The 27,922-nt window shown below is 52.8% G+C and overlaps 10 protein-coding genes across 10 annotated transcripts; 5 read left to right on the plus strand and 5 right to left on the minus strand.

Annotated features, from left to right (window-relative positions):
* Positions 1-26: 26 nt before the first annotated feature.
* Positions 27-4,329, plus strand: CH63R_05403 (AMP-binding enzyme; the record flags this gene model as incomplete). The annotated part of the gene is made up of 5 exons (XM_018300378.1): positions 27-775; positions 837-1,631; positions 1,700-1,789; positions 1,890-2,730; positions 2,809-4,329. 5 exons carry the CDS (start codon positions 27-29, stop codon positions 4,327-4,329), a joined length of 3,996 nt encoding a protein of 1,331 aa, XP_018158228.1.
* Positions 4,330-5,035: 706 nt separating this feature from the next.
* CH63R_05404 (SAM-dependent methyltransferase) lies at positions 5,036-5,737 on the minus strand (the record flags this gene model as incomplete). Its single annotated transcript, XM_018300379.1, has 1 exon — positions 5,036-5,737. The coding sequence occupies one exon, from the start codon at positions 5,735-5,737 to the stop codon at positions 5,036-5,038; it is 702 nt and encodes a 233-aa protein (XP_018158229.1).
* Positions 5,738-6,792: 1,055 nt separating this feature from the next.
* CH63R_05405 (Squalene synthase) lies at positions 6,793-7,932 on the plus strand (the record flags this gene model as incomplete). The annotated part of the gene is made up of 3 exons (XM_018300380.1): positions 6,793-7,553; positions 7,616-7,786; positions 7,896-7,932. The coding sequence occupies 3 exons, from the start codon at positions 6,793-6,795 to the stop codon at positions 7,930-7,932; spliced, it is 969 nt and encodes a 322-aa protein (XP_018158230.1).
* Positions 7,933-8,827: 895 nt separating this feature from the next.
* Positions 8,828-10,338, minus strand: CH63R_05406 (CFEM domain-containing protein; the record flags this gene model as incomplete). Its single annotated transcript, XM_018300381.1, has 4 exons — positions 8,828-9,353; positions 9,405-9,858; positions 9,976-10,012; positions 10,135-10,338. 4 exons carry the CDS (start codon positions 10,336-10,338, stop codon positions 8,828-8,830), a joined length of 1,221 nt encoding a protein of 406 aa, XP_018158231.1.
* Positions 10,339-13,281: 2,943 nt separating this feature from the next.
* CH63R_05407 (glutathione-dependent formaldehyde-activating enzyme) lies at positions 13,282-13,857 on the minus strand (the record flags this gene model as incomplete). The annotated part of the gene is made up of 1 exon (XM_018300382.1): positions 13,282-13,857. The coding sequence occupies one exon, from the start codon at positions 13,855-13,857 to the stop codon at positions 13,282-13,284; it is 576 nt and encodes a 191-aa protein (XP_018158232.1).
* A 3,326-nt stretch (positions 13,858-17,183) lies between these two features.
* Positions 17,184-18,656, plus strand: CH63R_05408 (Monooxygenase; the record flags this gene model as incomplete). The annotated part of the gene is made up of 1 exon (XM_018300383.1): positions 17,184-18,656. One exon carries the CDS (start codon positions 17,184-17,186, stop codon positions 18,654-18,656), a length of 1,473 nt encoding a protein of 490 aa, XP_018158233.1.
* Positions 18,657-20,272: 1,616 nt separating this feature from the next.
* CH63R_05409 (uncharacterized protein) lies at positions 20,273-20,770 on the plus strand (the record flags this gene model as incomplete). The annotated part of the gene is made up of 1 exon (XM_018300384.1): positions 20,273-20,770. The coding sequence occupies one exon, from the start codon at positions 20,273-20,275 to the stop codon at positions 20,768-20,770; it is 498 nt and encodes a 165-aa protein (XP_018158234.1).
* Positions 20,771-21,244: 474 nt separating this feature from the next.
* CH63R_05410 (Alpha beta fold family) lies at positions 21,245-22,105 on the minus strand (the record flags this gene model as incomplete). The annotated part of the gene is made up of 1 exon (XM_018300385.1): positions 21,245-22,105. The coding sequence occupies one exon, from the start codon at positions 22,103-22,105 to the stop codon at positions 21,245-21,247; it is 861 nt and encodes a 286-aa protein (XP_018158235.1).
* An 848-nt stretch (positions 22,106-22,953) lies between these two features.
* On the plus strand, positions 22,954-23,958 carry CH63R_05411 (putative Alcohol dehydrogenase; the record flags this gene model as incomplete). The annotated part of the gene is made up of 1 exon (XM_018300386.1): positions 22,954-23,958. The coding sequence occupies one exon, from the start codon at positions 22,954-22,956 to the stop codon at positions 23,956-23,958; it is 1,005 nt and encodes a 334-aa protein (XP_018158236.1).
* Positions 23,959-24,495: 537 nt separating this feature from the next.
* CH63R_05412 (uncharacterized protein) lies at positions 24,496-24,953 on the minus strand (the record flags this gene model as incomplete). The annotated part of the gene is given in 2 exon segments (XM_018300387.1): positions 24,496-24,828; positions 24,834-24,953. Coding segments are annotated over 2 exon segments (453 nt in total).
* Between the last annotated feature and the right edge of the window lie 2,969 nt (positions 24,954-27,922).

Consider the following 27,922-nt stretch of genomic DNA (forward strand, 5'->3'; position numbering starts at 1 on the left):
AGCATCGGAACATCAACAAACCAGAGATGAATGCCTCAGCGTCAACATCGCCAGGTCTCAGTGAGGCCGAAGGCCCACCTCTCGATCTCTCCGGAGTTCCTGACGTCTGGGACGGTTTTCGTTCGGCCATAAAGGACCATCCGAATGAGTTGGCTCTTGTGTGCACTCATCAGCCGCATAATCTGTTCGGATTTCCTAGTTTCGCCTCGCCTGGCCCGGAAGACAACAGCATCACGGACGAACCACCGCCAGCTTATCTTCGCTGGACCTTTCAAACTCTTGCCCAAGCCATCCACAAGCTTGTCCTTGCCAAAAAGTCCTCGGCCGCAGATGTTGGCTTATCGGGGGAGCTCGGCCCTGGAACTCCGGTGATAACCTTCCTCCGGAACGGGGCCGACTTTGTGCTTGCAGCTTGGGCATCGGTTGTGACGGGCTGCACCCTCACTCCGCTGAACCCTTTGACACTCAAGAATCGGGATGAGGCCTCCCACATGCTGAGAACGGCTCTGAGTCTTGCCCCCGACGGCCATAAACTGAGGGTCATCTACGCAGCCGACTCGGACGTGGCCAAAAACGTCGACGAGCTGGACGCGGACATCCTTGGGGCTCACAGTATCAAGATCCTGGCTTCCGGGTCTGAGGCGAGAGACGGCTGGCTTCATCTTGATGGTTTGGTCAGGGCGCTTGATGCCAGTGGCAGCGGCGATTTGAGCCTGTACACCCCACTTGCTGGCCTTGAAGGCAAGGACCACGCCCAAGCCGGGATTGTACTCTTGTATGTCTACGTGGAACAAACAGAGGCCTCTAATGTCTGGATAGTGCTAACCTGGAAACAGTACAAGCGGTTCAACAAGCAGGCCCAAGGGCTTGTTCTGCCGTCACGCCGTCTTGAACACTTACACCAACAGTCGACTGCTGCTTTCACCACCGCATCTCCTCCCGCAACCTGGCTCAAGAGTTTGCAGCATTCTACCCAACAACCACGGCAACGGCTGGACCTGCATTCAAACCGCACACGGCCGTGGCGCGGCCCTAGTGTTCCCCGGCCCGGCGTTCTCCACGCCGGAGGCACTGCTCTCTACTCTTCGCCGAGAACGCATCACGCACACGCTACTGGTGCCGACTCTGGTCCACGCCTTGGTGGCCGTCATGGAAAAGGGCCAGCCGCCGCTGGAGTCACTGCTCAGCGTTACCTTTGGGGGCATGATTCTAACCAAACAGGAGACGCTTGCGACGGCAAAGATTCTCGGGGCCAACGCCATTGAAAATGCCTACGGTTGCACCGAAGGTGTGCTCACCAGCACAGGCAGCGTGGTTGCATCTGGCCCAGACCCTCATATGAGCTCGTCCAACGACCAGGAAGAGGTTTCCGTTGGGAGACCACCGATGGGCCACGGCATCAAGATCGTGGATCCTGCCACGGGCTGCGTCGTTCCTCGAAATGTCACAGGGGAGATCCACGGGTATGGTCCCATGATATCCCGTGAAGGCCGATGGTCATACATTGGGGACGAGCAAAACAAGGCCTTCTACATCGAGAAGGAGACAGGCAGGGTGTGGTTCCAGACCGGAGATATGGGGAGAATGGACGAAAAGGGAGATCTCTTCATCGTCGGACGGTACAAGGACATGTATGTGCGACGCCGCCGACGTTCAAATGACTAACCTATTTTGTTTAAGCTAACTGATTGCTTGGCAGGATCATCCGCGGCGGCGAAAATATTTCCCCTGCCGCTATCGAGGCCGTTCTCATGAAGAATTCAGCCCTCCGCACTCTCGACCCGCAAGTGTAAGTAAGATTTACCACCCCGGCACATTCTTTTTGCCTCCCCTGCCCCTCTTCCATCTTGATCCCTTCAAGACGAAGTGCTTACGAGGGCATCCTTTAGCGTCGGTGTCAGGGATACCATTGCGGGTGAGGTTCCCGCCGTGGTAATCAAAGGTGACCAGCCAGGTGCCGCTGTCGAAGAGGCAGTTCGAGAAACTGTGCTCCAACACATGACAAGAATGCACGTCCCAGATGTGGTCATTCATCTCAAAGATTTAGGTCAAAAGGACTTCCCGCGAACGACTTCAGGCAAGATTCAAAAGTTCAAGCTGAAGCAGCTTGTGGCAACCCATCTTGACAATCAGGCTGCTCCGCAGACCTCGGGGATATCCTCCGGACTCGGACAGCATGAGGAGGAACAGGTCAAGGCCATCTGGACGAAAGCCATTGGCCTGGGATCTTCGTCTCAGCTGGATGTCAACGCACCTCTTGGGCAGTACATCGACAGCATCACCATGATGCGCGTCCGCGACAAGATCAGAAAGCAAACGGGCGTGGCGCTCCCGTTGGCAGCCATGGCCCAGGCCGCGACATTCGCCGAGCAGATGAAACTTCTGCACAGCCTGTCGGCGGGCCGAAGAACGGCTTCTATGGCAACGGAAGTTGGCGCGGCGCATCTTGCGAGGCAGCAAGAGAGGATATCGGCCGCCAACGCCAGGATCGCAACACGAGGAAGAGCTTTCTCAACAGAGGACATGGCGGACTCGGGCGTGGAACCGGAGCTATACGAGTTCGTCAAAGATAGGGTCTTGGAGGTCATCTCACCTCACGGTCTTGGGTGGGACGACGTCGAGGACGTTGGCCCCGCGTACGACGCGAATGCTGTGCAGGCGCAGTGTGGTTTTTACGATACCATCAACTTCAACATGGCCATTAGCACGAAGAAGGCCATAAGTAAAAGGGTAAATATTCGCATCTCATCGCCTCATTCCTACGGTACAGATACAACAGGATGCTAACACTTTGTTTGATCCATGTAGGAACTTCGCAGCGCCTTGGAAGCGGCGATGCTCAACCATCCCATCATGTGCTCGTTCATGATCTGGGATGCCGACTGGCGCAGCGTCAATCCCGAGCCGAACGAAGCCCTCCACATCATCATGCGCCCGTCGGCGAGATATTTCGACTTGGCCATACAAGACGGCGGCGCTGTTCGCTCCTTGAAGGACGTCGAGGACATCGCACTTGGCCAGACCGCCGAGGCCCGCCGTTTCCCAGCACCGCAACAGAACACGTTCCCCGGGCCGCTCTATCGAGTCATGCTCCTCGACGTGGAAGAGACCGGCACTGTGGCGATGGTGACGTCCGGGAACCACTCCATCACCGACCACTCCGCGGGGCAGTTGTTCTACGACGACCTCGACCGAGCCGTCGCGCTGGCTGTCTCCCCGAGTCTCGCCTCAAGCGGCTCAACCGCCGCGAGCATTCAAGCACAGCTACCGGAACACAAGGACTACAAGTCCTATCTGGACCTGCATCGCGCTGTGCGCAGCTCTCCGCGGGCTCTGGCGTCCACCAAGTGGCATGTCGATCGACTTTCCTCGCTGCCGCAACACGTCGATGCCGGGGCGTTGTGGCCAAGCCCGAAGTCCTGGATGCACGTCTCGTTGGAAGACCATTACAGGGAAAGTCATCAACTGCAACACGGCTTCTCGATAAGGGTCCGTCCAGCAGATCCCACAGGCTCCACGCCCATCCCCATCTCCACCATCGTCAAGGCCGCCATGGCGATAGCAAGCGCCCGCAGAAGTGGCTACACGACCGCGAGGGCCACGACAGGCGCCAGGTCGAGGGTGGCCGTGTTCTCCAGTGTCGAAGCGGCGCGATCCCACTACAACCCATTCCTACCCCCGTCCGTTACTGCCACCGAACCGGCCCACCGAGGAGAGGAGCACAACGGGTCCCTGCGGTGGGAAGCTGGCGACGTGGCGGGGCCGACAGTGCAAATCGTGTGCAACGTGGTGGAGATGCCGAGATGCGACCGCGAGTCGGTCGAAACCGTGTCCCAGTTCCTGGGTCGTATGCAGCGGGAGCAGGAGCTCCAGACCAAGCACGCCTCCGCACCCTGGCGGGCCATCATGGACAGGCTGGAAGACCCGAACGCCATGGAGAGGCCCTGGCCGCTGCTGCCTTTGGTCCACGGCACCCTCATGTTCAACTGGGCCCCTGGGCTCGGCGAGAGCGCCAGGGCGACGCAAGCTTCCGCAGAGGACGCGAGGCTCTCCCAATTCGAGAACCTGGACATGTTGAAGTCAGTGCAGAAGCCGCGAGTCGGGCTCGTCGTCTCCGCCGGAGCCAGCAGCAGTGGTCCCGGGGCAACGGGCTCGGATTCGGGTTCTGTCACCACCGTGTTCTTACATCTCAGGGGTGCAGGGCTTGGGTGGGGTTCTGACGGCGGGATGCTTTCTTTCGCCAGGGAGATTGAGGAGATGACTCGGTGGCTATCGGCGGACGAGAATAAGGGGCTCCCGCTTCAAGATGCGTTTGGTGGTCGCGAGTGAGGCATTAGGGATCATCAACCATGTGCATGACATCCATGAGCTGCAACCGTCTTTGGTGTTGTTGACATTCCGCACATCTGAGATGTCCTTCGTTCAAACGCAAAGGGGCTGCAGCAATAAAGACAGAACATTGTTCAGGAGGGGCATCACACATTGGAGACATCTCTGTACTGAAAGCCAGGACTGCTGTTGAGGATTATACCTTTCAGCTAGGCACAACTTCGATTTGCATCTCGCCTAAGCAACCTGACAAACTTTAATGAGTTGAGGGAAAAACTGCTCAAGCTTTGTTTAGGTTCAGGATTCGGCTGAAGCTGATTGGGTAACTGGCATAGGTCAGATATAATCAGTAGATAGTCAAGTATCCGCGCTGCTTGTGTACTTCGGGGCGACGTCCCCAAGACTTGATGGCTTGTTATGGCATTGTACGTGGGCAGCGAACAACTTGTTTTAAAAGACTTTTTTTTTCTGAATAAAAAAAAGGGCAAAAGAGAACGCCTGAGAGAAGCCAAAGGGACTCTCCTGAGGTATTTGGGGTGTGAACTCTTGTAAATATTTCGACTTGGCTCTACTATGAGCACGCAGGCGAAGGTTACCTGTCCAGAGACGTACGTATCCACCACAAACTGCCACAGGCGTGCTACCGAACCAACCCCTTCTTTTCCCACTCTCCACACTGTTTCCCTACCCTTCCCCCCAGCTCAGTTCAGTCGTCTTCGACGATCACTTCCCTCTCGGGGTTGAGGGTGGGCGGGAATTGCTGAGGCACCTTCTTGACCCACATCTGAGATCCCGCCTGGGAGGCTTGCGCCTGGGGAGCCGCACATCGGATCAGCGCGTCGACCGCGACCGCCGGGTTGTAGCTCTCCTCGTTGTACCTGTTCAAGGTGTAGTCGTCAAAGACGATGGTGCCCCCAACCTCGAGCATGCCCCAGGCGAGAACGGCGTCGTGCAAGACGTCAAAGGCGACGTGGGATCCGTCAATGTAAATGAAATCGAAACGAGCGCCTTGGTGCTTCAGGGTGGCGAGCGCGTCGAGGCTCGACCGCTTGATGACGGTCAGCTTGTCGACGTGCCGGCACTTTGCGACGTTGGACCGGAAGCGCTTCTCCAGCGAGGGGATATCGTACGCCTCGAACTCCTTGTACGTGTCATTCTCGAACTCCATGCTCCCGCCGAAGGTGTCGATGGCGGTGAACGTCGACTCTGGGTGGTCCATCAGGTTGTCCAGAATCCACGTCGCGGAGCCGCCCTCGAAAGAGCCGACTTCCATGACGCTCAGCTTTTTGCCGCGGAAAGGGCTGGTGCGCTCCTCCCAGTGCTTGAGGGTCCTTTCGAACCATCGATGCTGGAAGTTGAATCTGCTACGGTCCGTCTCTTGGACGGCGGTAATAGTCGTGGTCGACATCTTGGGGCGCTTGTCGATGGTGTTGTTATTCTGGAAGTCTGAGAGGGAGAGAGAGAGAGAAGGTGAGAGTGTGTAAGAGATAAGTGTTGTCGTGAGAGGGTTGGCCGAGATCTGGCTGGATACAAGGACTGAGGCGTTAAAGAAGAATTTATGCGACCGAATTCTGTGGTTAACGTTTGTCACCATCTGGTATTTTTATCTGTCGCTCAGAATGGAAACTCTGATCCAACTGATGAGTTCTCGTTGAGGCTTCTTCCTCTGACTCAAGATTCTCTCATCCATGCTTCGTATTCCTCTGTTTGAAGTTCACAACCCGCCTCAACTATGTACCCAAGTCTACATGTACCCACTAGCATACCACGGAGTATACCTATCCAAACTCTAAGATGTATCTCTCAAAATCTGATACACTTATCGCCGAATGGGGTAACATGGTAATCTATTTCTTGTTACTACCAACAATTTGTTCAGTAGATATCTGTTCAATCTTTTTGGTTTACTCATCCCGTGACGCGTCCCGCTCACCGCCTGACTGACCAACTACAACCTGTAAACTCTACTTGATTATGGTAGTAGATTACCGACGCTACCTGTCCCATTTACTCACCCCGTAAACCTTTCCACTCGCTGCCGAAATAGTTAATCATCTGCAACCTCCGTAGTTGCGAATGCTGATTCAACTACCCAGCGTGAAACCGAACACGACAGCCCTTCATGCAAACTTCAACCAATTATAGCTTGAGATTACCACCGGTGGCCAATTCTTTGTGCTAATCCCTCAATTTATCCCATTCACCGCCTTACTATCAAGCACGGCGTACAAACTCTACTTGATTGCGGCGTTCGGATATAGATGCTGCCTTTTCTGTTTTAACACTGTGTGGCTAGTCAGGGATCGCATCCCGGCTCATATCCACTTCGCACAATTTCGTGATTACCTGGCCTGGTAATGGGTTATGTGGGAAAAATGCACTCGGATTAAAGACGGCATTGTCCGCTCAACTCCTTCACTAAGGTGCGAACCACAATGCGCTATCAATGTGGATTTCGATGACATGTCTGAATCGCCAGCAGTGACGCCCACCGTTGAGGGCCTCCGGCACCATCTCTCATGTCTGATTCCCGACTTTCTCAAGTGCATCAACTACACCCAGCCCCCAAAGGCGGACCAAGACGCCCTCCGAGAGGCCCTCCTCGAGAGAGGTCGTCAGGCCGGCGTGCATGTCGAACCGGAAGATGGCTCGAACATGAGGTTCGAAGCCGGTCTCGCCGTAGCCGCAGTATGCAAACCCGACGGTTCCATGAGAGAGATTGACAAGCATGAGCTGTTCAGACTGACAACTCTTGTGCAGGAGATGTACCCCCTACACCCCTTCGATATCCAGGTTCACATTGGCCTCTTTACCTGGCTCGGCTTCATCATTGACGACCTCAACGCCGAGCTGGGCTCGGACCTCGACAACTTCCAGTCGCGCTTCTTCCGCGGGGATACGCAGCCCTGCGTCATCCTGCAGTGCTTCGCCAGTGTCTTGAGGTCGACGACCGACTATTACGATCCCGTTGTTGCCAACCTGATTGTGCTCTCCGCGTTGGCCTTTGTGAACTCCAACGCCATCGAACTCCGCCGAGAGTACCAGACCATCGCCTTGACGAGAGAGGCTCTCAGCTGGCCGTACTACTTCCGGGACAAGGAGGGTCTGCCCGAGGTTTACACCTACTTTTGCTTCTATAAAGAAGTGTGTCCTGACATCTCCCGCTTCATGCCTGCGGCGCCAGAGATGGGAAAGTTCATCAACTTAACGAACGACATTTTATCGTATGTGCCCTCGCTATCATGTTTTTTTTTACTCGGAGGAGAAGCTTACCTAGGAAATGCAGCTTTTACAAAGAAGAGAAGGCCGGAGAGGTTAGAAACTATATACACAAGAAAGCACTTTGTTCAGGCTGTAGTCCTTTACAAGTGCTAGAGTCTACTATTTCGGAAACTGCAATCGCTTACACTCGGACGTTAGCTATTCTGAAGGATAGCCACCCCTATGATGATATATGGTACGCTTATGCAATGGGCTATATAGCGATGCATCTCAATACTCGTCGTTACTACCTTGCAGAAATAGTATTATAGAAAGTTTCACTAGCCTTTACATAATGAACGCAGTGACAGCTGGGACAAAGTTTTCACCCGCCGTCTATAAGACGCGTTGCCTTTCAGACGCGAAACGAAGGGTTTCGCCCTTTTTCGTCTTCTTATCATTCTTGCGCTTCTTAAACCATCGACCGGTCTCAGATTCTCACATGGGATTCATCCATGCTTCAATTACATATAAGCCTACGCTTTGATCTCGCTCAACCAATCTCACGTTTGCCGTTGTCCAACCTGCTGCCAGCAACAGGGCCTACTTTCGATTCACTTTGCCACGGCATATAGACACAGTTTGAATTTGTCTGCCCTTAAGACCGCGTCTGGAAGGACCAACAGTTCAATATATTCTGCTCAAGTTAGCCTCGATTATAGGCGGGCTGTGTCTCGGAGCAAGAAACAGTGTCTTACCCACATGGTGTATCTTGATGAGTAACACAGTAACTGAGCAAAGGGATCAAAATCCAACTTTGATGTAAACGACGTGCTTTTTCTTCCAAAGCGTACTTCTACAAAACTTTAACCACCTGTTGAAATGAAGACCATGAACAGGCAGCCTGCCACAGAATACTCGCAAGTGATTTGTCAATCAAGAGATATCGATTCACGAGACTATATCTTTCCTGACTGCCTGAGCTCTCCAAGAACTTTTGTAATCCTTAAAGAATGTTCTTCATCACGTTCCTTTTCTTACTGACAGTCAAACCTAATGCACCATCTACGTCTACAACGGCGGCGCCACGGTGACCAACGGGAGACAAGAAGATAGTCAAAGTGTTTCTTGATAAAAACTTATTCTGCGTATCATGGTTACTCAACGAAAAGACATTACACAAAAGGCTTCGGGTGTTGGTCGAGAGATATCTCGTTATAGCTCCAACATGGAAATCCAACGCTGCCTTCCAAACTCCGTAGCTGCCCCCTTCGAGCTCTAAAATAGCACAGCCCTTTCAGATCACCTGCCCTTTGGTCTGGGGCTTCTCTCCGGTCTTGAAATCGGTCGAGGATCGAGCGTCGTCCCCAACGCTGGTATTCGACTCGTAGGTCAAGTTGACGTTGGTTGTTCGGATGATGCCGTTGTACGTCATGATCTCCTCCTCCGACCCGGATGGGGAACTGCTCCGGATCTCGGTGTGATGCTGCGACCGCGTCATCCGCATGTCCTTGAGCGTAATGTTGTCGGCCTCGCGGAGCGTCGTGCGAGGCCGGGAGGAGTTGCCATAGTACTTGAGTCCGCTGCTGCCTGTCTTTCCGGAGCTGATGGCACCGAAAAGCTTCGGCCACCACTTTCGGAACATCGGACGAAGGGCAGGGGCTGAGGAAGAGATGATGGCGAGGTTGACTTCGACGGTGTTATAGACGACACCGATGTCGTGGAAGGGGTCTTTGTTCGGGTCGGGAGGGACGTAGAAGAGTCTGTAGATGGCTACCAGGCGAATGATCGCGACAACGGTGACACTGAAGGCAGATAGGTATCTTGTTAGTTTCAAGTGCTCTGACTGGGGCAATGAAAGGAAATCGACTTACACTACGCCGACCAGGAAGACGCAAATGACGGCAACCTTTGCACCAACAGGCATCTTGAGACCCAGGAAGATCCAGAACGGGAGTAAAAGAACGAGAACATCCATCAGGACGTTGAGGCAAGAGATTGAGACGTGGAAAGAGTTATCGACGCATCGTGCCGACGCCTTGACGACTGGGTCCCAGTTGGCCTCGATCGGCAAGCATTGGAGGAGGGCCACCAGGAAGATGGCAATGGCCATGGCGGCGTTGACGGTGTTTAAGCCGTGGATCGCCCACCGAACACCGGGCTTTTGCCCCCCGAGACGGAGGAGGAACACCAGGATCGAGGCTCTGACGAAAGCCAACACGGGGTTGTAAAACATCTGGGCCATGAAGAACCACCACATTGCGGGGGCCGGGTCAAAGGTTTCAGGAACATCAACGGCTCGGTATCCGAAGTACATGAGTTTCAAGTCTGTGGTACAGTCAGTGTTAAAGCATGCTTTCGAGGGCAGTAAAGGTCGGACAGATAGAGAGAGAGAGAGAGAAAAGTAGACAGAAGGGGAGATGATGGATTAGTATATTGACTCACATATATAAAACGGCGGCGTCATTAACACTGCGCATAGCTATGCTTATATCAATAAACCATCATCGTTTTGTCTAGTACTGATGGGTTGGCATACCACTGCCATTCCACATAGCCAGTCATCTGCGTACATGGTTAACACTCGCTTTTCGTAACACGTACTTGGGCTTCCGGCCCCGTAAACAACATACCGAGACCCCATTGTCTAGTTGTTAGTCTGCTGTATGTCCGAGCCGCGAAAACTGCTATCGACAGCGCGGGGAAGAAAAATGTGATGAAGACGGCGGTCTGCTGGTGCGGCGGAGTCGGGATCGTCAGCACGTCGGGGTGCTCGGGCCGTCGAGTTACGAGTGAAGCGAACTCCATACTGAGGAATGGGCCAGGAAGGAAAGGTCCGCAAGCTTGCAACAGTGGCGGCAAATATGATCGGCCCCCGGGACGAAGCTTTGACGGGCTCCTCAGTTGATGGATCTCGATGTCCAGTCCCAAGGCTCTGGGTCGTCACAGGCAGGGCCAAGAATCAGAGAGTTCGCCAGAGCGGACCAGAAAGGAGAGAGCGGTCAGATAGAGGGTAGCAATAACGGACGGGAGGACCCTTTCTTTATGTAGATCACTGTGTTATCGCGAGAATGATCCATGATGTCGCCACGGGCGGCCCCTCCTCTCCAGGATTGCAGCAACAGACTAGGCAATGTTACTTATCAAACGACGAAACTCAACATGATACACGGGAAAATAAACTTGTCAGGCTTTGGAAGATACACATTACAAGGTAAAGTTTTCTGCAGATCTCCCTTGGTGGACGAAGTGGTCCTGATTCTTCGTATTCCGAGGACGGCCTGGAAGGGAAGAAGGAGGGGGACATCCTATCTAGCTCCATTTTCTTGCCGGGCACTACGGTCCTCCGTTGTTAACTTCGCATGTCATTGGCCTTCGAGATATCTCGCCACCATAGCCGGACAAACAAGAGGCGTTGAACTCAAGGTCTGCGGCGGAGATAACAGGAGCCGGGAGCATGGATGAAGGATAGTCTAACCCATGTAGACCCTTGCTCCGCCCGCAATCCTCCGGGATTCGCAGAGACTCGCGGTATTTAAACTCCCGAGAGCTGAAGAATGCAGGAAATCATTGCGGCCCCCACGCCAAGGGGAGTCTTGACTACCCTTGGCGTCACGGCATGATCGGGAGACCGTCTGTCTGCCAGAGTCTAAAACAAACCGATGCTATCCCAAAAGACACGATCCTGATTTCGCATTCTGTAGATTACACACCTGTCCATCACTCGGGTCCCGAAGGTCCAAAGATGAGGAGGCCACTGTTAGTGTTCTTGAGATAACAATGTTAGGGCCAGTAGCCTCCGAATCTCGGCATCGTTACCAGCACTAGGGACTTGTTCTCAAGTTGAACGTCGCATTTTGCTCAGGGGTTCGCATACGCATTCCTTGTCTGCCAAGCACTTTATAACACCATGCCCAGCCAAGAAAATGGCGTGTCTCGGCAACACAACAACGGGACGGACTCGAGCCGAGGAAGTGAGTTGTTGTCAAAAAACGTCAAAGTTCCTCGCACCACTTCACAAACCGAACAACTGTTGCAGACATTGTCTTAGACATAGCACTAACGGTGTTTGAGGAGTTTCCGCTCTCGACGACTTCCAAAGCCGCTATCTCGAGTCCAAACGGGTTTCTCACAACATAGACTGCCCGTCCATTTTGAGCTCAACCCCAGACCCCAGACTCACCCATTGCCGCTTCCCACTCTGGAGCCTACGGCAGACGTGGCTGGACCGGTGCTAACGTCTTCAACTGTAATAGTGAATATTGTCTTGTGTCGATCCCTACCGCGCACGGCATTTTGTCCTTTCCAGCACCCCGGCAAATGGTTCGCAAACCTTGCAAGCGAGGGAGGCTAGGTGACGAAGCCCCTCCCGAGACGGGGCCGTCGCGAACCCTGATTCATTTGTGCGCAATCCGTCGCAAATGAAGCTGGGCTTTCCTCCACGTCCTCCTCTCTTTTCTGCTCGGATATGACTTGACCTTTCTGGTAGTCAACTCCTGAGCCGCCTCGTGGCGACAACATGGGCGCTGCAGCAGCCGTCTCTTTGGCTGAATTTTTTTTTGGGACCTCCGAAGCTCCGAAACCTGCGTTGCCAAGATGCAAATCATGGGTCACGAGGTGAAACAGGCCAATGGCTGCCCATGATTGCTTTCCAAGGATTGATGTTAAGTTTGGCGGTGGTTTCTGAACTCTGGGGTCGCTGTCACCCTCAGTCTGGACTGACGCTTTTGAATAGTTGATGTATTACAGAGGAACATCCGCAACAGACTCGAGGCATATGCTTGTTTATTCCCCATGTGTCTCTTAACGGACAAGAGTAGACACTGTGGATAAATAAGCATTAGCCGTGGGTCCCGGAATTCCGCATGTCTTGCGGTCGATTGCCCACTTCCCGCAGTCTGTGTCGAACGCAATTTATGTGGGTTGTACTGAGACCCGGAATTACCAACCTGGTAAGCAATGTGCGCTTCTTTGGCGACCTTGCTAAAAAAAAAAACAAGAGGCAATATTACAGCGAGACACCCAGAGTTCCAATTAAAAACACTTGGAGGCTCTCCAGTTTAGCCAGCTTTCTCGAAATCCCACTGACATGTACTTTTGCTCCAGGGATTCCTCCGATGTAGGAAAACAACGCCGCGGCACAATGATCACTTGATTGTAAAAGAGGTCAAAATGTTGTGTTATCGAGACTTAAGCGCTTTTGAATAATGTTCTACTCTCAACTCTAGTCATCCGACCTAATTTTAATTTCAACGCAAAACCACGAGATTATTAAACAAGGTGAAAAGAAAACGTCACTGTTTCAAGCATAATCCAACCAATCTCAGACTAGATGGGTGTTTGGCTGGAATCTGAAGACACAGAAAAAATCACTTTTGTATTTGTTGGCGAAATTCCCCCACGTTTGGAGTATAATCTCCAGCTTCAGAATCATGTTCGAGGTGTTTCATCATTCCGGTGACTTGAGAGTGCAGTTGTATTGTTGTCTTGCGTTCGTCAGAAAGAAACCGGTATGTATTATTCTAGATAACAAACACGGAAACCCATGGTTCCTTTACTTCGGTGGTCTTGGCGAGTAAGATCATGAACCATGGGGTCAGAACCACTTCGTCGTAGAGTACGAACAGCTGATGCGCGAACGAGGTTAAACATGGCTTTGTTTTACAGTTTGGTCGCTAAACTACTTTTTAATCTCTCGAGTTTCTCGGTAGCCTTAGAACTAGTTCCCCTCCACTGGTTCATCACGCTCCCCTACAACTTGGCTGGAAGTCGACCAGACTGTTGCGCCGTCCACGTAGCGATGAGATCCATCAACGGAGGCGATAAAGCGTCGTATGTCTCCAAGCCAAGGGACTTGAACTTGCTGCGAACTTCGTCGATGCCATTGGGGTGGAATCCCTGCTCAATAATGGACGACACGAAAGCGGCGAACTGAGGCTCCTGCCACCCCTTCTGGTCCGACAGCTCGACATGGACAAAGTCCAAGCCTTTGAACGCGTGAGGCTTTTCGATACGGCCGAACAGGTGAACCCCGCACTCCCTGCAGGCGTTTCGGAGAATGACTGCCGAGTCGTCGATGATGCGGAGCTTGTCTCCGTTGGCCGTGACCTTGACCTGGTCTCTGGAGATAACGCCGACGACAGAGAAGAGGGCGCCGGAGGGCTTCCAGCATTTGGAGCATCCGCAGGCGTGGTTGTGGGCGACGTTGCCTCCGAGTGTGACCTCCACCGGCCTGCTCTTGCAGTGGCAGCGGAGCTTGCCCCCGGAGAAGTTGGGGTTCCCTTTGGTCAGACCATTATCGATCAATGGATGAAGAGACGGCGCCATGGCGAATATGCAGAGTAGGTACCGGGGTGAATGATTGATCGGATTTTTGAGCTGATGGGCAACTGTTTGAGAACCTTGATGAGGAAGAAATGAACCTTGATGGTTTCGATAGGTATATATAAAGAGTGAGGAGTATATGCTTTATGTCGGTTTCTTGAACCGGGGGCGCTCCCATCTACCGACACGCTGACCGGCAACTTGGCGGAACGGTTCCCGAGCCATCCCCGAACACGCCGGACCAGAGCCAACACTCCAAGCTGATTCGACGGCTTCCCCGCATTGCCATGTCGAATCTCGCCAGGCAAACGTTGATCCAAGCACGCGACTGGGATAAACTTGCCCGTTTGGCTGAATCTTCACGACTCCTGCGTCTCTACGTTGCTATTACGAGGGCGCCCAGCCGTCGGGTCCGCACCCGATTTGGCCCCGATGGTGATGGTACCCCGCATAGTTTCAGAGGGAAGTCAATTGCTTCGCCGCAGAACCAAGACGTATACCCCGCTCGCCAGATACGATTAAGACCGAACCCCGCGATCCGGATGAGGCGGGTTGTTGTGTGAGGAGACGGCCATGTGAGGACGGTGTTGTCGGCGTTAAGACATACTGAAAGCCATCATTACCAGAAGCCCGAGATGTCCTCGCGCTGGTTCTCATCTCGCCAAAGACGTGGCTCCAGCAGGACGCCCGAAAGCCTTGGTGGGAAAATGGGAAGCCTGTACAAAGCCTGAGCAAATGAACAGAAGCAGACCTTGGAGGGGTTCCAACAGATTTAGGGCTAACGGGCTTCTTGTTTCCGGGAGTATCACGCCATGAAGGGTTTAGAATCTTTAGGGTTTGGTCCTCGGTCAAGCTACGAACTCCAAAGAAAACAACAGACACCCATTTACAGAGCCCAATAACCATGGTCGTTTACTGACTTGTATCTTTCTCATAATCGTTCAACAGTGACATAACGAGCCTGTATGAGCATAGACAATTGAACAGCATTACCACGGCAAAGTTAGTGATTCTTGTTTTTGGAATAAGAGCCTGGTGATCGTGAGCATCTACAGTGCTTCCATAGGGCCCATCTAACACGAGACTATCTATGGTTTAATGTTTGTAGATGCCTCAAATGAAGAAGGGTAGAACAGTGAACTGTATTTCTATCTCACCTTGAACAACCAGACTTGCTGAAGTATAGCGTAGATCGCATGGTCTCGTGATCCTCAGAAAGTAGTCGGCCTGATCCTCTGCTATACGAATTACTTCTATCCATTATGCGCGCTCTGTCGAATATACTACTAGTCCCATTGGAATGATGCAGCCCACGCTGTGAAAGCCGTCATAGGATCTGACACATGAAGTAAGTCGATAGCCTGTGTGGAGGGACTAAGATATAGATCAAGCCTCCTTCTCCGTGGCCTAATGGCTTGGTGCTTTCTACGTGCGAGGTTCGTAACACGGGAAATACTACCAACCCAGAGTGATAGCTTCCGGAGCTGCCGGCGTATCGTAGATGCTACCAGAGCTCGGCAGTGTTTTTTCGTCCATGGCAGCGCCCTCTGCTTGTGTTTTATGATACGCAGAAAGTCTCAGTTATGTCCCAAGATTCGCCTTTCCAAGATATGAGGACTATTTCAATGTTGACCCGCGGATATATGGTGCCAATTCTGTTGCTATGCACTTCGTATGATGTGCAGATTTGTGAAGCCCAACTTCTCCAGAGTCTCGCGCTCAGCGCCTAGACCCGGACTCCATAGCAACGGATCCAGATCCATCATTCAGGCCGTGTCCGTTTTCAAATATGTGGCCGACTTTTCGAGGCAACTGGAACCGTAGTCGCTTTCACTATCATCGTCCGAAGGATCGTATTCGCTGCGGTCGTCCTTGGCTGACTCGATCATCTTGACCCGCGCAAATGGCCAATCCATGTCACATTGTCGGGCTAATCTTAGCCACTCGGGTAAATGAGAAGGTTCAGATGGCTTGAGCTTGGACATCGTCCTGCTTCAATCAGATGACGGTCTAGCTTTGATAACGTAAGAGGTGATTCCATCGTCAAAAAGGTAGCCATGGTGGCGTTGAACTTGAAGCCAAAGTACACAGGCTTGACCAACAAGTAAGTGCCTGAAGTCTGACTATGAGCAAGGGGGCGGCAAAGAGACAGTTGCGCCAACAATCCCAAAATGGGACGCCGATAGGATTCGAACCTAACTGACACAAGTACCTCCATCTGGTCCAGCGGCGACCTTACCAAACCACATCTCCAGCAAGCGGTGTATGGGAATTCGGCTTGTGAGCTGACGGAAGACAGAAACCTGAAAGTAGTTGACGAACAGAAGCAGGTTGTACATTACCAAGTTCAAAGGGACACGCCGTATTGTACCCTTGTTTTCTGAAAATGACATGACAGAATGCAAAGTTCAACAACATTGCCAACAGCATACCTAGACTCACTGAACCGTCTTCTCATATATTCAAAGCTAGATATTCAACAGCAATTCGAACCTATGAACCTGCTCTAAAACATGATTGCATCAGTTTAAATTTGCAACATCTCAACAGAGGGTTGAGACTCTGGAGCTGTCGAAATTACGACTCGGTGTAACCAGTTCATATGCAACCTCGGTCTTTTTTCTCATGCGACTCTTAATCTTCATGGAATCTCTGACGCCCCCGCGACGACTTCGTGTGGGAGGGGTGATGCGAGTATTGATCCTCCTTTCAATCGTGCACGGCTAACTCCATGGCAGTGTTGTTCAAAGGCATGTATCGCTTGAAACAACCAACTTGCGGGACGAACGAATGCGAACCCAGTACTCCGTATGAACGCCCTTCTGAGGCAGCTAGTGGGTATACAAAGTTGGTTGTTGTTCAATGGCGGTCCGGCCACAAGTACATAGTAGATGATCAGTAAACTAGGTCACAGGTAAAGTGTCTGGGCCGGCAGAGGCGTAGATGCGCGGTCTCAGCGTCAAACTGGGCCGAGGCATTGTTTAGACTGACGGTTGCCACTCGCATTCGCACAGCGGTTGGAGGGACGAAGCAGCCGGAGGAGAGGCTGCGTTGGCCGAGGAATCGACGCAGCTTTTTAAGAAATGCGAACCCCTGCATGTTTGACGCAAGGGACTCGAGTCCTCCACCCAATTACAGTGGCATGCGGGTCGACAAGGGCACGTCCCTAGAAACAAAGACCCTCGGCCAAAAAAAAGAAAAAAGAAAAGAGAATAAGAAAAGAGGTCTGCTCGTGATCATCCATGACATAAGATGCCGGCTGTCCCCGCAAACCTGTTCACCGCCAGGTCGCCAACCTTCACAGCTTACACGGTTTCATCATACAAACAATGGCAGAAGAGCTCGACATTCTCATCCTCGGTGCGGGCATCTCGGGCGTCAACGCCGCCTACCGCGTGCGGAACGAGCTGCCGGGATGCACCTTTGCGGTGCTGGAGGCGCGTGACATGGTCGGTGGGACGTGGTCGTACTGGAAGTATCCCGGGTTCCGCTCCGACTCGAACATGACCAACTTTGGCTTCGCGTGGCACCCGTGGCCCCACGACAAGAAGATCATCGAGGGCGCGCCCATCGCCGCCTACATCGAAGACGCCGTCAAGACGCACCACATCGACGAGCACGTCCGGTTGCGACACAAGGTCCTGTCGTCGAACTGGGACAGCGACGAGGCACGATGGACCCTTGACTGCGCCACGCCTCGGGGGATCAAGCAGTTCAAGGCCAAGTACCTCTTTGTGTGCTCAGGCTACTACTCGTACGACAAGGCGTTGGACACACAGATTCCTGGCATCGAGAACTTTGAGGGCAAGACGATTCACCCTCAATGGTGGCCCGAAGACCTCGACTACGCCGGAAAGCGTGTCGTCATCATCGGCTCGGGCGCCACCACCATGACGCTGTTTCCCAACATCGCCAAGACCGCCAGCTTCACCACGATCCTCCAGCGCAGCCCGTCCTACGTGTTCGCTCTAGCTGCAGAGTCGTCAGTGGACAAGGCAGCCAAGAAGATCCTCCCGTTGTTCTTGGCCAACTGGTTCATCCTGCTGAAGGATCTCGCCCTGGAGACCGTCTTCATTCAGTTTGTCCTCAACTTCCCCGCCTTGGCCAAGCAGTTCTTCAGGGCCGACGCCCAGCGCCAACTTCCCAAGGACTACCCCGTCGACATTCACTTCAACCCCAAGTACAATCCCTTTGAGCAGCGTCTCAACATGTGCCCGGACGGCGACGTCTTCAAGACTCTCCATCAGCAAAACACGGAAATCGTCACGGACCACATCGAGACCGTCACCAAAGACGGCATCCTCACGAAGTCCGGGCGTCACCTCCCGGCCGACATCATAATCACCGCGACGGGTCTGCACGTGCAGCTCTTCGGTGGCACCGACGTGACCGTTGACGGCGTCCCGGTCAAGGTTGGCGACAAGTACAGCTGGCGCGGGTGCATGCTTGACGGCGTGCCCAATGCGGCGGCCATCATCGGCTACGTCACCCAGACCTGGACCCCCGGCGCCGACACGGTGACGCGGCTCTTCATCCGTGTCATCAAGGAGATGAGGAAGACGGGTGCCGTATCTGCCACGCCCGTCTTGTCGGAGGAGGAAAAGAAGAGTTCGCCGAGGTTACCGTGCGTCGACGCCACGTCCAACTACTTCAAACGCGCGCATGGTCGGATGCCGGTGGTGACTAACCAGGGGCCATGGTACGGGAGGAAGAATCTCATCGTGGACAAGCTGGCACTTTGGTTCGGAAGCGTACGAGTGGGCATGGACTACCGCATGGCAACCAAGTCGAAGGAGGTTTGATCATCATCATGATGGGTTGTGTTTCGTGTAATGAAGCGACGTGATGTACTAGAACGCCAAAATTAACGTTGAGAAGGTCGTCGTCATGGAGTTGGGAAAGTGAATCAAAACAGCCTTGGCAGAATGAACCCAAAACCGTTTACATTCTCACCAATTCTCCCCGATTGGCTCTCTGCTCACATTGATGAATCCACCAGAACCCGAACTCAGCGATCCGTAAGAATGCCCGGGTGAGACGCAAACAAGGAAGGTCACATACTTCAAGCTTTCTCTCGGCCTGAATCTTGCCACTGCAGGGCCGACGACTGTTGCGTCGAGTCTGCGATGAAGCGGCCTCTACGACATGTGACTCTAGGAAATGCCGTTGAGGCTCGGCAGGGACCAGTGAAGCAACCTTGCGGCGCATCTCACGGCGAAGATTTCCGTCGGGGGCGCATATGGTTGGCCGAAGTGAGCAGCGCCTACGTAAGTGCAGAGGGATGGTCCTTTCGGCGTCTGCATGATATCCGCCAAAGTCTAAAGAAACGATGGCTTTGCAGCCGCAGGTATCGGTTGGAAAGTGTAAATCAGGATACACACACACGACACGCACATACGCAAGACGGATCCAGAATGGGTATCGCGATAAAAAGCCGCCGGCATATATAAGTAGTGGTATTATGACGCATCGGAAAGTTTCCTCGTTTCCACCGTTGGCGATCGACGTGATCCCTGCATGATCGATCAGTCGTTTGCCCTCGGTTGATGTGACCCCTCATCGCCCTATGCCAGTCTTCAAAATCCAATCACTTAGGAATGTAATGAAGAAAGAGTCAGTTCCAATACTGCAGTTTGCCGAGATGCACCGTTACCGACGCTCGCATAACGGGACAAGTGAGCATCAGCCTCAAGGCGACTCTCATTGAATCGTGTGAGAATGTATCCCGACCACCCCCTTTGCCGTCTGAGCCCTGCTGTCTGACATGAACGACATGAGGCTCTAAGTTCTTACGCGCGGCACCTCTCAGACTCCCGACAAGTATCGCCTCACCCGATCTTCCCTCCTCCAATTCAATTCATCTCTCCCAATGGGGGGGGGACCCCCATCCAGAGCGTCGTCATGTCCGCCTTGAACACAGTTTGCCTCGGAACTCACCTACAACTAAGCCTTTGCCCCTGTCACATTCGATCGCCCGCCCGCCCATGGCGAGTATTAAATTCGATTCGCCTGATATTTGAAACGCGCCACCGCTGTTCTCTCCGAGAAGCATCCCGGGCTCAACATGTTTTCGTCCGAAGATGTTCTCCAAGGCGAGAGGAAAGGCTAGTTTCGAGTCAGGAATAGAGCCTGCGCTATCTAGAGATGTCGGCGACCCGAATCTTGATGAGGGAAGACGAGGATGGGTACGATTGTCTGCCTCTTCCGGCAGCGGGAATTGAAATACCCACGTCTGTCCCTTCTCGGCTTTCTCTTTCTTGTGACGAACTTATTCTCTACCGAGCTCAAACCCCTCATCTGCCTGTACTTAAACATCTCATCAACTTTCTCTCTCGAGCTGTGCTCGTCTGCATATCAACACATCAAAGGCTCATAATCACTTACACCACCCCAAGCCACTTCACTCACAACCGCCATCATGCGTTTCGCCGTCGCACTCACCACCCTGGTCGCCGTCGCCATGGCCGTGCCACTCGAAAACGTCAATGTTACGGGGCTCGCAGAGGGGGAAGTTACCAAGAGGAACGTCAATGCTACTGGGTTGGCAGAGGAGGAAGTTACCAAGAGGAACGTCAATGTTACGGGGCTAGCAGAGGAGGTTACCAAGAGGAACGTCAATGCTACTGGGTTGGCAGAGGAGGAAGTTACCAAGAGGGACGTCAATACTGCTGAGTACGCAGATGACGAGGAAGAGGAGGTCGCCAAGAGGGACGTCAATGCTGCTGAGTTCGCAGATGACGAGGAAGAGGAGGTCGCCAAGAGGGACGTCAACACTGCTGAGTACGCAGATGAGGAGGAAGAGGAGGTCACCAAGAGGGACGTCAATGCTGCTGAGTACGCAGATGACGAGGAAGAGGAGGTCACCAAGAGGGACGTCAATGCTGCTGAGCTCGCAGATGGGGAGGAGGAAGAGTAAATCTTCAAGATAGAGACTCCCGAGCTTGACAATGATTAGGAGGAAGATGAGATCTCCAAGAGGGACGATGATTCTACTCCCGAGCTCGCGGAGGATAAAAAGGAGGAAGTCGTCTAAATCTCTCTTCAATATTCTCAACAGTATGTCTTAGGCAGCTTGAGAGAACAGCCAAGTTTCGGCATTTAGTACTTTGTCAGGTCGAGTGTTGTCAGTGACAACACAGTCAAGATTAAAATTATAAAACTATTACTCATGAAGAACTCACGACGACACGGCTTTCCGAGGTCAAGATTCTTGGCGTTGATTGCTTCGGGAGTAGCATTGACGTACGGAAATCCCTATCGCATGAAAAGACAGCCATGGAGCATAGTTTGTGTGACCCGTCCACCTCATTATCCCCGAAGAAAATTGATCGTTTTCGTTAAAACAGTTACTAAAAATATAACTCGATAATCCATGAGAGTAATTCAAAGACTACCTAGTGTCGCTAAGGAACAACTCGAGGTGCTTGGCATACAGTTCCGGAACTTGGAACAGATGTCCATGGCCGGCGTCTGGGTAGATGATAAGCTGAGCATCGCGCAGGTTTTGCTGTAGAGTGAAGCTGTTGGAGGTGGGCGACATGATGTCCGTGTGACCGTTCGTAACTAAAGTCGGAGCCTTGATATCCTTCAGGCGCTCAAAGTTGTTCGTGTCGACGGTGAACGAGAAGATGGCGTTCAGCTGGGCCTGAGCCCCCGCGCCCACCAGATGCCCCTTGCGCTCCTCGCCGTCCACCTTGCGCTCGTGGATGCGTTTCCACCAGGCGTCTCCCAGCGCGAGGCTCGATTCGGACGGGTAGAAGAAGAGGTGGAACATTTCCTCCCTTGTGGGCGGCTCGTCGTTGATTGCGCCAGCGCCTTCCAGCACCTCTCGCGGTGGTAGGACCACGCCTTCTCCGACGCCCGGTTGAGTACCAGCGAGGACCAGCTTGTTGACGAGTTGAGGATAGTCCCATGCCAGCATCTGGGCCACGCCGCCTCCCATCGAGAACCCGATCACGTCCGCCTTGCTGATGCCGAGGGCCGAGAGCAGCTTGGCGGCGATCGAGGCCATGGTATCGGTTGATGGGGGCACGGTACCCTCGCTGTGGCCAATGCCGAAGCTGTCGTAGACGATCACTTCTCTGTTCCGTGCGATCGAGTTCATGAGGAGCGGGTCGATCGTGTCCATAGAGCCGCGAAGGTGGTTGATGTAGAGCAGCGGGAATGTGCTTTTCGTCCCGAGGCGCCGGTAGGCAACGCGGTTGCCATCGATGGCGACGTATTGTGTCTTGACTGTCTGATAGGTTGACATTATAACGGTTTTAGGTAAGAAAAAGAGTCTTGAGATATTGTGATCGAAGTTTGTGGTTTGGATTCTGAAGCTGATGAAGATACTCTGTTCCGTCTTCCACGAGGTGGTCCCGTAGTTCTTATAAGTTGAACCACTTCGGTCAAGATGCTTTCCCATTCCTCCGTCTATATTTTGATATATGATCCTCCCCGATCCTCTGTATTTTCGTCTCTTGTCACTGTGGTGGTTTGGTGACTGGCAACGTGCATGAGAAGATGTTACTTGAGCTCGGGTCACGGAGACTCGGTCTCTTGACTAAGCCGTGAAGAACTCCAGAAATGATTACTCAAACGGACGGTCGGTGATCTGCACCCGTCTCCAGAACCTTGTAGTGACATCAGTTGCGGCGAACAGAAAGACCGTGGGGTAATCAGTAATCACACCAGGTGCAGTACGTCGAAGGCAGCCTCAGGTGTAGACAGCATCGATTGGACTTACCAGCTTAAGAGCGTCGCGACGGGGACGGCACTAGCAAAGTTACCGAATGTTCTATGGGCACTGAACAGCACGTTCGTTCCATCCCGCGAGAGTAATCCCGAGGTTGATTCGGCCCTTCCGGATAGCTAATCAACAAAGCGACTGCAAAGAGCTCGCTGATATAAAGATACCAACCTGTGTCTCGATTGTATCAAGCACATCAATAGTTCTGATATTTAATACCAAAAAAAGCATCGCACAACTATCAGGCGTATCCAAGCATAACAAGACACCCTGATACATCATTCCACTCCTCGTGAATCAGGACCCCTTGCTTTCTTAGATATTCTTGCCCTGAACATCTTGAAATAAGCAACATCAAGTTACAAAGAATGAAATCCTACCAATTCTCAAGCCCGGCCAAGGGCCTCGAACACCGAGAGCTTCCCGTGCCGGTTCCCGGGGAGAGCCAACTCCTTGTTCAAATCAAGGCAGCCGGGCTCTGCCACACTGATTGCAACATCATATCCGGCCTGGACAACACCTTTTTCTGGAACCGACCGATGACTCTTGGCCATGAGATCGCCGGCGTGGTCGCTGAGTGCGGTCCCGGCGTGTCCAAGTTCGCCGTCGGGGATTCCGTTGTGGCGGTGATCACGACCAAGCACCCAGCAGAGATCGGAGACGTTGTCCAAAGCCCCGGCATCGGGCGTGACGGCGGCTTCGCCGAGTTTGTGTTACTCGATGAATGGAAGACACTGCCCATGCCTGACGGCATCACGTTTGCGCAGGCGGCGGTCGCCACCGACGCCGTGGCAACGGCGTACCACGCTGTCGTTACTGAAGGCCAGATATCAAAGTCGTCAAGGGTCGCAATCATCGGTCTGGGCGGCTTGGGTCTCTCGGCCGTCCAGATCGCGTTTCACCTCGGCGCCAAGGTGTACGGGGTCGATCTACACCGCCGTAAATTCCCCGTAGCGCTGAAGTCCGGCGCCCACTGCTGCGGCAGGACGATGGACGACTTTCCGGGAGTCAAGTTTGACGTGGTGTTCGACTTTGCCGGTGTAGGCACGACGACTGCCGGAGCTGCCAAGGCTGTCAAAGCCGGCGGAAAGGTTGTCTTGGTTGGACTGTCCAAGAAGGAGGCCACTCTGGACACACACTCCTTCGTTACCCTCGGCGTGCGACTTGTAGGCTGTGTCGGGTCTTCGACCGAGGAGGTCAAAGAAGCGATGCAGCTGGTCGCTGATGGGATCATTAAACCTGACATCGAAGAGATCCCGTTTAGCAACCTACCAAACGAACTGAAACGTCTTGAGAGGGGCGAAGCTATTGGACGGTTGTATACTGATCCGTCCAAGAGTGAGATCAAGCTTGAACGGCTAGTGGCAATTTGACATGCTGTACTCTGTAGATTACTTAGGCAATATTAGTGAATTCATTGCAGGGGTACTCATTTGTGCATCTCAGCCTATTGGTGTTTCGCTACAATTCTACAGTCACAGTGGCGATGGCTCTCGGAAAGAAAGATTAGCTACTCGGTCATGGAATGGATCGAGTTTCTTATGAGGCATTATTCCTCCGTCACCCCATGATTTGTGTTTCTGTCAACAAAACATGATATTCCCGTTAGGAACACGAGGAGATAGAGCGAAGGTAGAAGCCCGGGGAACATAAGCTTCCTATCTATCTAAACTGCTGGAAAGGAGTCATCACTGGGTGCATGACACATTGATATGGGGGCAAGAGGGGGGGGCGGAGGGGGGCTGACCTAGACTCAACAGGTAGACTGGTGGCCATGGATGTGTGGCACTACATCACTGGGGGGCTAACCTGTGACGGGTTGTACCGATATCGAAACACAATCGGTAGCGCCCCCATGTATGCTTCACGTACCCAGAATGACCCCAGAATTATGATTGCCAACTCACGCTCTAGTGTCTCAGTGATCTTGATCGGAAAACCGATGCTCGAGTTCTTGTTTGCCGCGTCAGGTGTGTGACACCCTTCCACCCGTAAGCGCCATACACCGACGCGCCTTGGGTTACGGACGGGCGTGGGAACTTGAGCTTCTTGGCGGTGCACCAACTGTCGTGACCCTTGGAATTCTCAAAGGCATCGTCTCTCCCCTCTATCTTGGCCGAGCTCATCCTGTCCCACTTGTTTTCGAACTCCTTCCTGGCATCCTGAGCGAACTTGGCCGTCTTGGCCCCGATGTCGGCCAGCTCCTTGTCGATGAAGTAGGCGTAGAGCGAACGCAAAGATGCCTTACCCTGGCTGTTTTGGGCTCGTCCCTGCGGGATACCCATACGTACTGCTTGTCGCACTCGTAGCAGACCAGGTCGAACTGAATCAACAAGAGCTTAAGAAAGACGACAAGGGCGTCAATCATCGAGCAGTGCTCACGCAAGCTGCTCCTAATGATGGTGCAATGCAAGCACTACTAGTGATGGGACATGTGCGAGGATAGTTGATGATGCCAAAAATGGAACATTTTCTTTTTGTAAGCCTTCCCACAAGTATGTCCAGGCAGTTTCCCTTCATCTTCCGTGCCCATCCTCGGTCCATCCGGATAACGAATCCTGACGCCTGTTCAAGTAGGCACTGCTGCTAGGAATCCTATCTACTCAGCTACTTCCATCATGAACTCCATCGACTACTGGTTCTACGCGGACCATCTTAATTTTTCTCAACCATCCCCCTTTCAGTCGGCGGTGCCCCATGAGCATTTATCCGGAAAGTTTTCTCAATCTCCCAACCATTCTGTTTCCGCGTCAAAAGGTAAGACAGTTGAAGTCGACCAATGCTCGTGAGGGCCTTTGCGGATCAATGAGGACCAAGGACGTTCTCATCGTTGGGCCACGTGGTGAGGGCGAATCCGTCTGAATCCCTGAACAATCATCATAGGGGCACGTGGGAAACTCCTGTCTTCCGTGCCCAAGTTACAGACGTGGAGTCAAATGTGGGATCTCGGGGAGTTAGGAAGCTTTAAGATGCAGAATTTTCATCACGGCCTGTCCTCCCGCTCTTCCGATCAGATCTTGAGGCGTTTATTTGACGGAGTCCATGGACTTTAATGGTAATTTTGGAGAGGGCCTTCTTTCTGCCCTGTCTTTCGGCCTGTGTAGAATGATTATCTGATTCAAGACTCGAAACTCATCTACATCGTGTCTTCCGAGAATCGTCCGCACCATTCATCAAGTAAAGGCCTCGGGACAACAAAGCACACCCAAGATTCTAGTATCATCTATGGACCCGCTAGTAATCTAGTCGATGTCGGGAGAAGCCCGACTTGAGATAGAGACACCGCTACTAGCCCGGGGGTATCTTCGTTCGGAAACTTCGCCGGAGCTAACCCTGCTACACATATCCATTCAGAGACAGTTCAGGAGTCTCACTGCTAACCTGTTGAGATTGAGGATACCAGACGTTACCGGCAGTGGCGCCAAGTTCGGCCGGAGAATTAGCCAGATCGAGGGCTTCATCATTGAGATACCCGATTGTCGCTTAGATACACAAAGATTTATCATGCCATTCAATAAGTCTATGCCTCTCATTAATTTCTAAAACAAAAAAGAACCGGCTTCATTACATCACTTACAGTCTTCTTTCCTATCCCAGTTGTGCTGCTAGGCCAAAGCCCTGTTTCGAATGTCAAGTCGGTTCCGTCAACCGATATCTATAGCTGAGCCTCTTTGAGCCATAGATCCCAAAGAACAGGATTTTCTCATCAAATCTGGGGTCATGCAACTATGAGGAGATCATGTTATTCATTCAACACATGACCAAAGCACAGATAGTAACCCAGTGTGACCATGTGGTACTGGTTACTTGGCGAAAATGAGGCAACCGGAAAGGCCTCTGATAGTAAGTGCTGAGGTCTGAGAGTGGAACTCCTTGTACAGATACCACAGCATCGTGATAGGGTAGATAGCTTAACCCCGGGACGCGTTCGTAACCGAGCCAATGTCCTTTGATGGTAGAAGAACGAGCCCGCTTTGATCGGCCGGGTCACGGCGTTTCGGGAGCCATTTGGTTCCACTGGGGGAGGACCGCACATGATGAGACCGAGAGTGGATTAGTTTTGAATGCTTTCGGTATGCTAGTCGCAGGGGAGCAGGAGGGCGCGACTTGTAGCTCCATTCAAAGGGTTTGCAAGGAAGGCGGTCGGGAATGTAATGTTGGCAAACTTGCCGAGCATCCCTGCTTTGGAGGTATTGGAGGAAGGGGAAGCCCGCACCTCCAGTCCTGGTGTGGTGGGCTCAACAAGCATGGGGCGGCATCCGACACGGATATCCTCCTCCTCAACTCGACCACTCCGGGAGGCCAAGCTGGCCCCGGAGTCGGGACGTTGGCCGACGGGTTCTATTCTGTCTGAAGAACACTCGGGGAATCGAACTGGAACTGGGCGCTCGGGAACTGGAAAGCTCCGTGCAGGCTTTAACAACGGAAACTCTGGCAGGGAATTCATTTATAGTTTGGCCAAGATCCTTTTGGTGGATTAAACTATACCACTAAGTAACATTTCACATGACTCTGTCCACCAAGGCCATTTCTGGCACAAACACTGCCTGGAGACGCAGCATCGATTTGACACTCTCGCTCACATCCCGACGAATGTGTCCAGAAGCAATGAGTCAGTGCTACAATTAAGTCTAAATGAAAGCTGTGTCCGCTGGCCACTTTAACCAAATATTCGGGGCCCGAGGAGCTCCGGAGACCCGGAGACAGGCCCAGTGCAAAGTCAGGGCCCAGGGCCGGGAACTACCGAACATTGGGGTGACCTCATTATAACAAGGGACATCATCGCACATAATGCGACGGGCTAGCTGCACTTTATTGGTCTACATAAACCTTGCAAAAAATACCTCAAGCCGAGCCTATCGCAAGCTATCGGCCAGCGGCAAAGGCATGCGCAGCTACAACGCCGAGACGGGTCGGTTCAGAGACCCATCGGATATACCCATACCAGACAGCGGCGTCGTGCAGGTTTGGCCTCCACAACGCATGGAGCATAGAAAAGAGGGTACTTGGGAGGGGCAAGCAATGGAGCATGCCGACAGGATAGCCTGCCGAAACGAACGTCTCGTGATGCTAGGCTGATTTCTCAAAGCTCACAACCATAAAGGTTATTCCCACCATGGCTCACTTTGAATACTCAAGATTTATAATACCTATCAGGAGAATGTATCAAACGATAAATGCTGGCCAAGTTTTGTCAAAGGAAACGGTGACTTCGTCGATGGGTAAGCCCGTTAGTTGGGGCCCATGAAGCTCAAGCGTAAAGCTCACGACTCTTGAGTCCCGACGGCACTCGAACTTCCTCTCCTGGCTCCACGACCCCCCTTAGCGGCTTGGCGA

The sequence above is a fragment of the Colletotrichum higginsianum genome, chromosome 4, assembly GCF_001672515.1.
Source record: "Colletotrichum higginsianum IMI 349063 chromosome 4, whole genome shotgun sequence".
NCBI lineage: Eukaryota > Fungi > Ascomycota > Sordariomycetes > Glomerellales > Glomerellaceae > Colletotrichum > Colletotrichum higginsianum.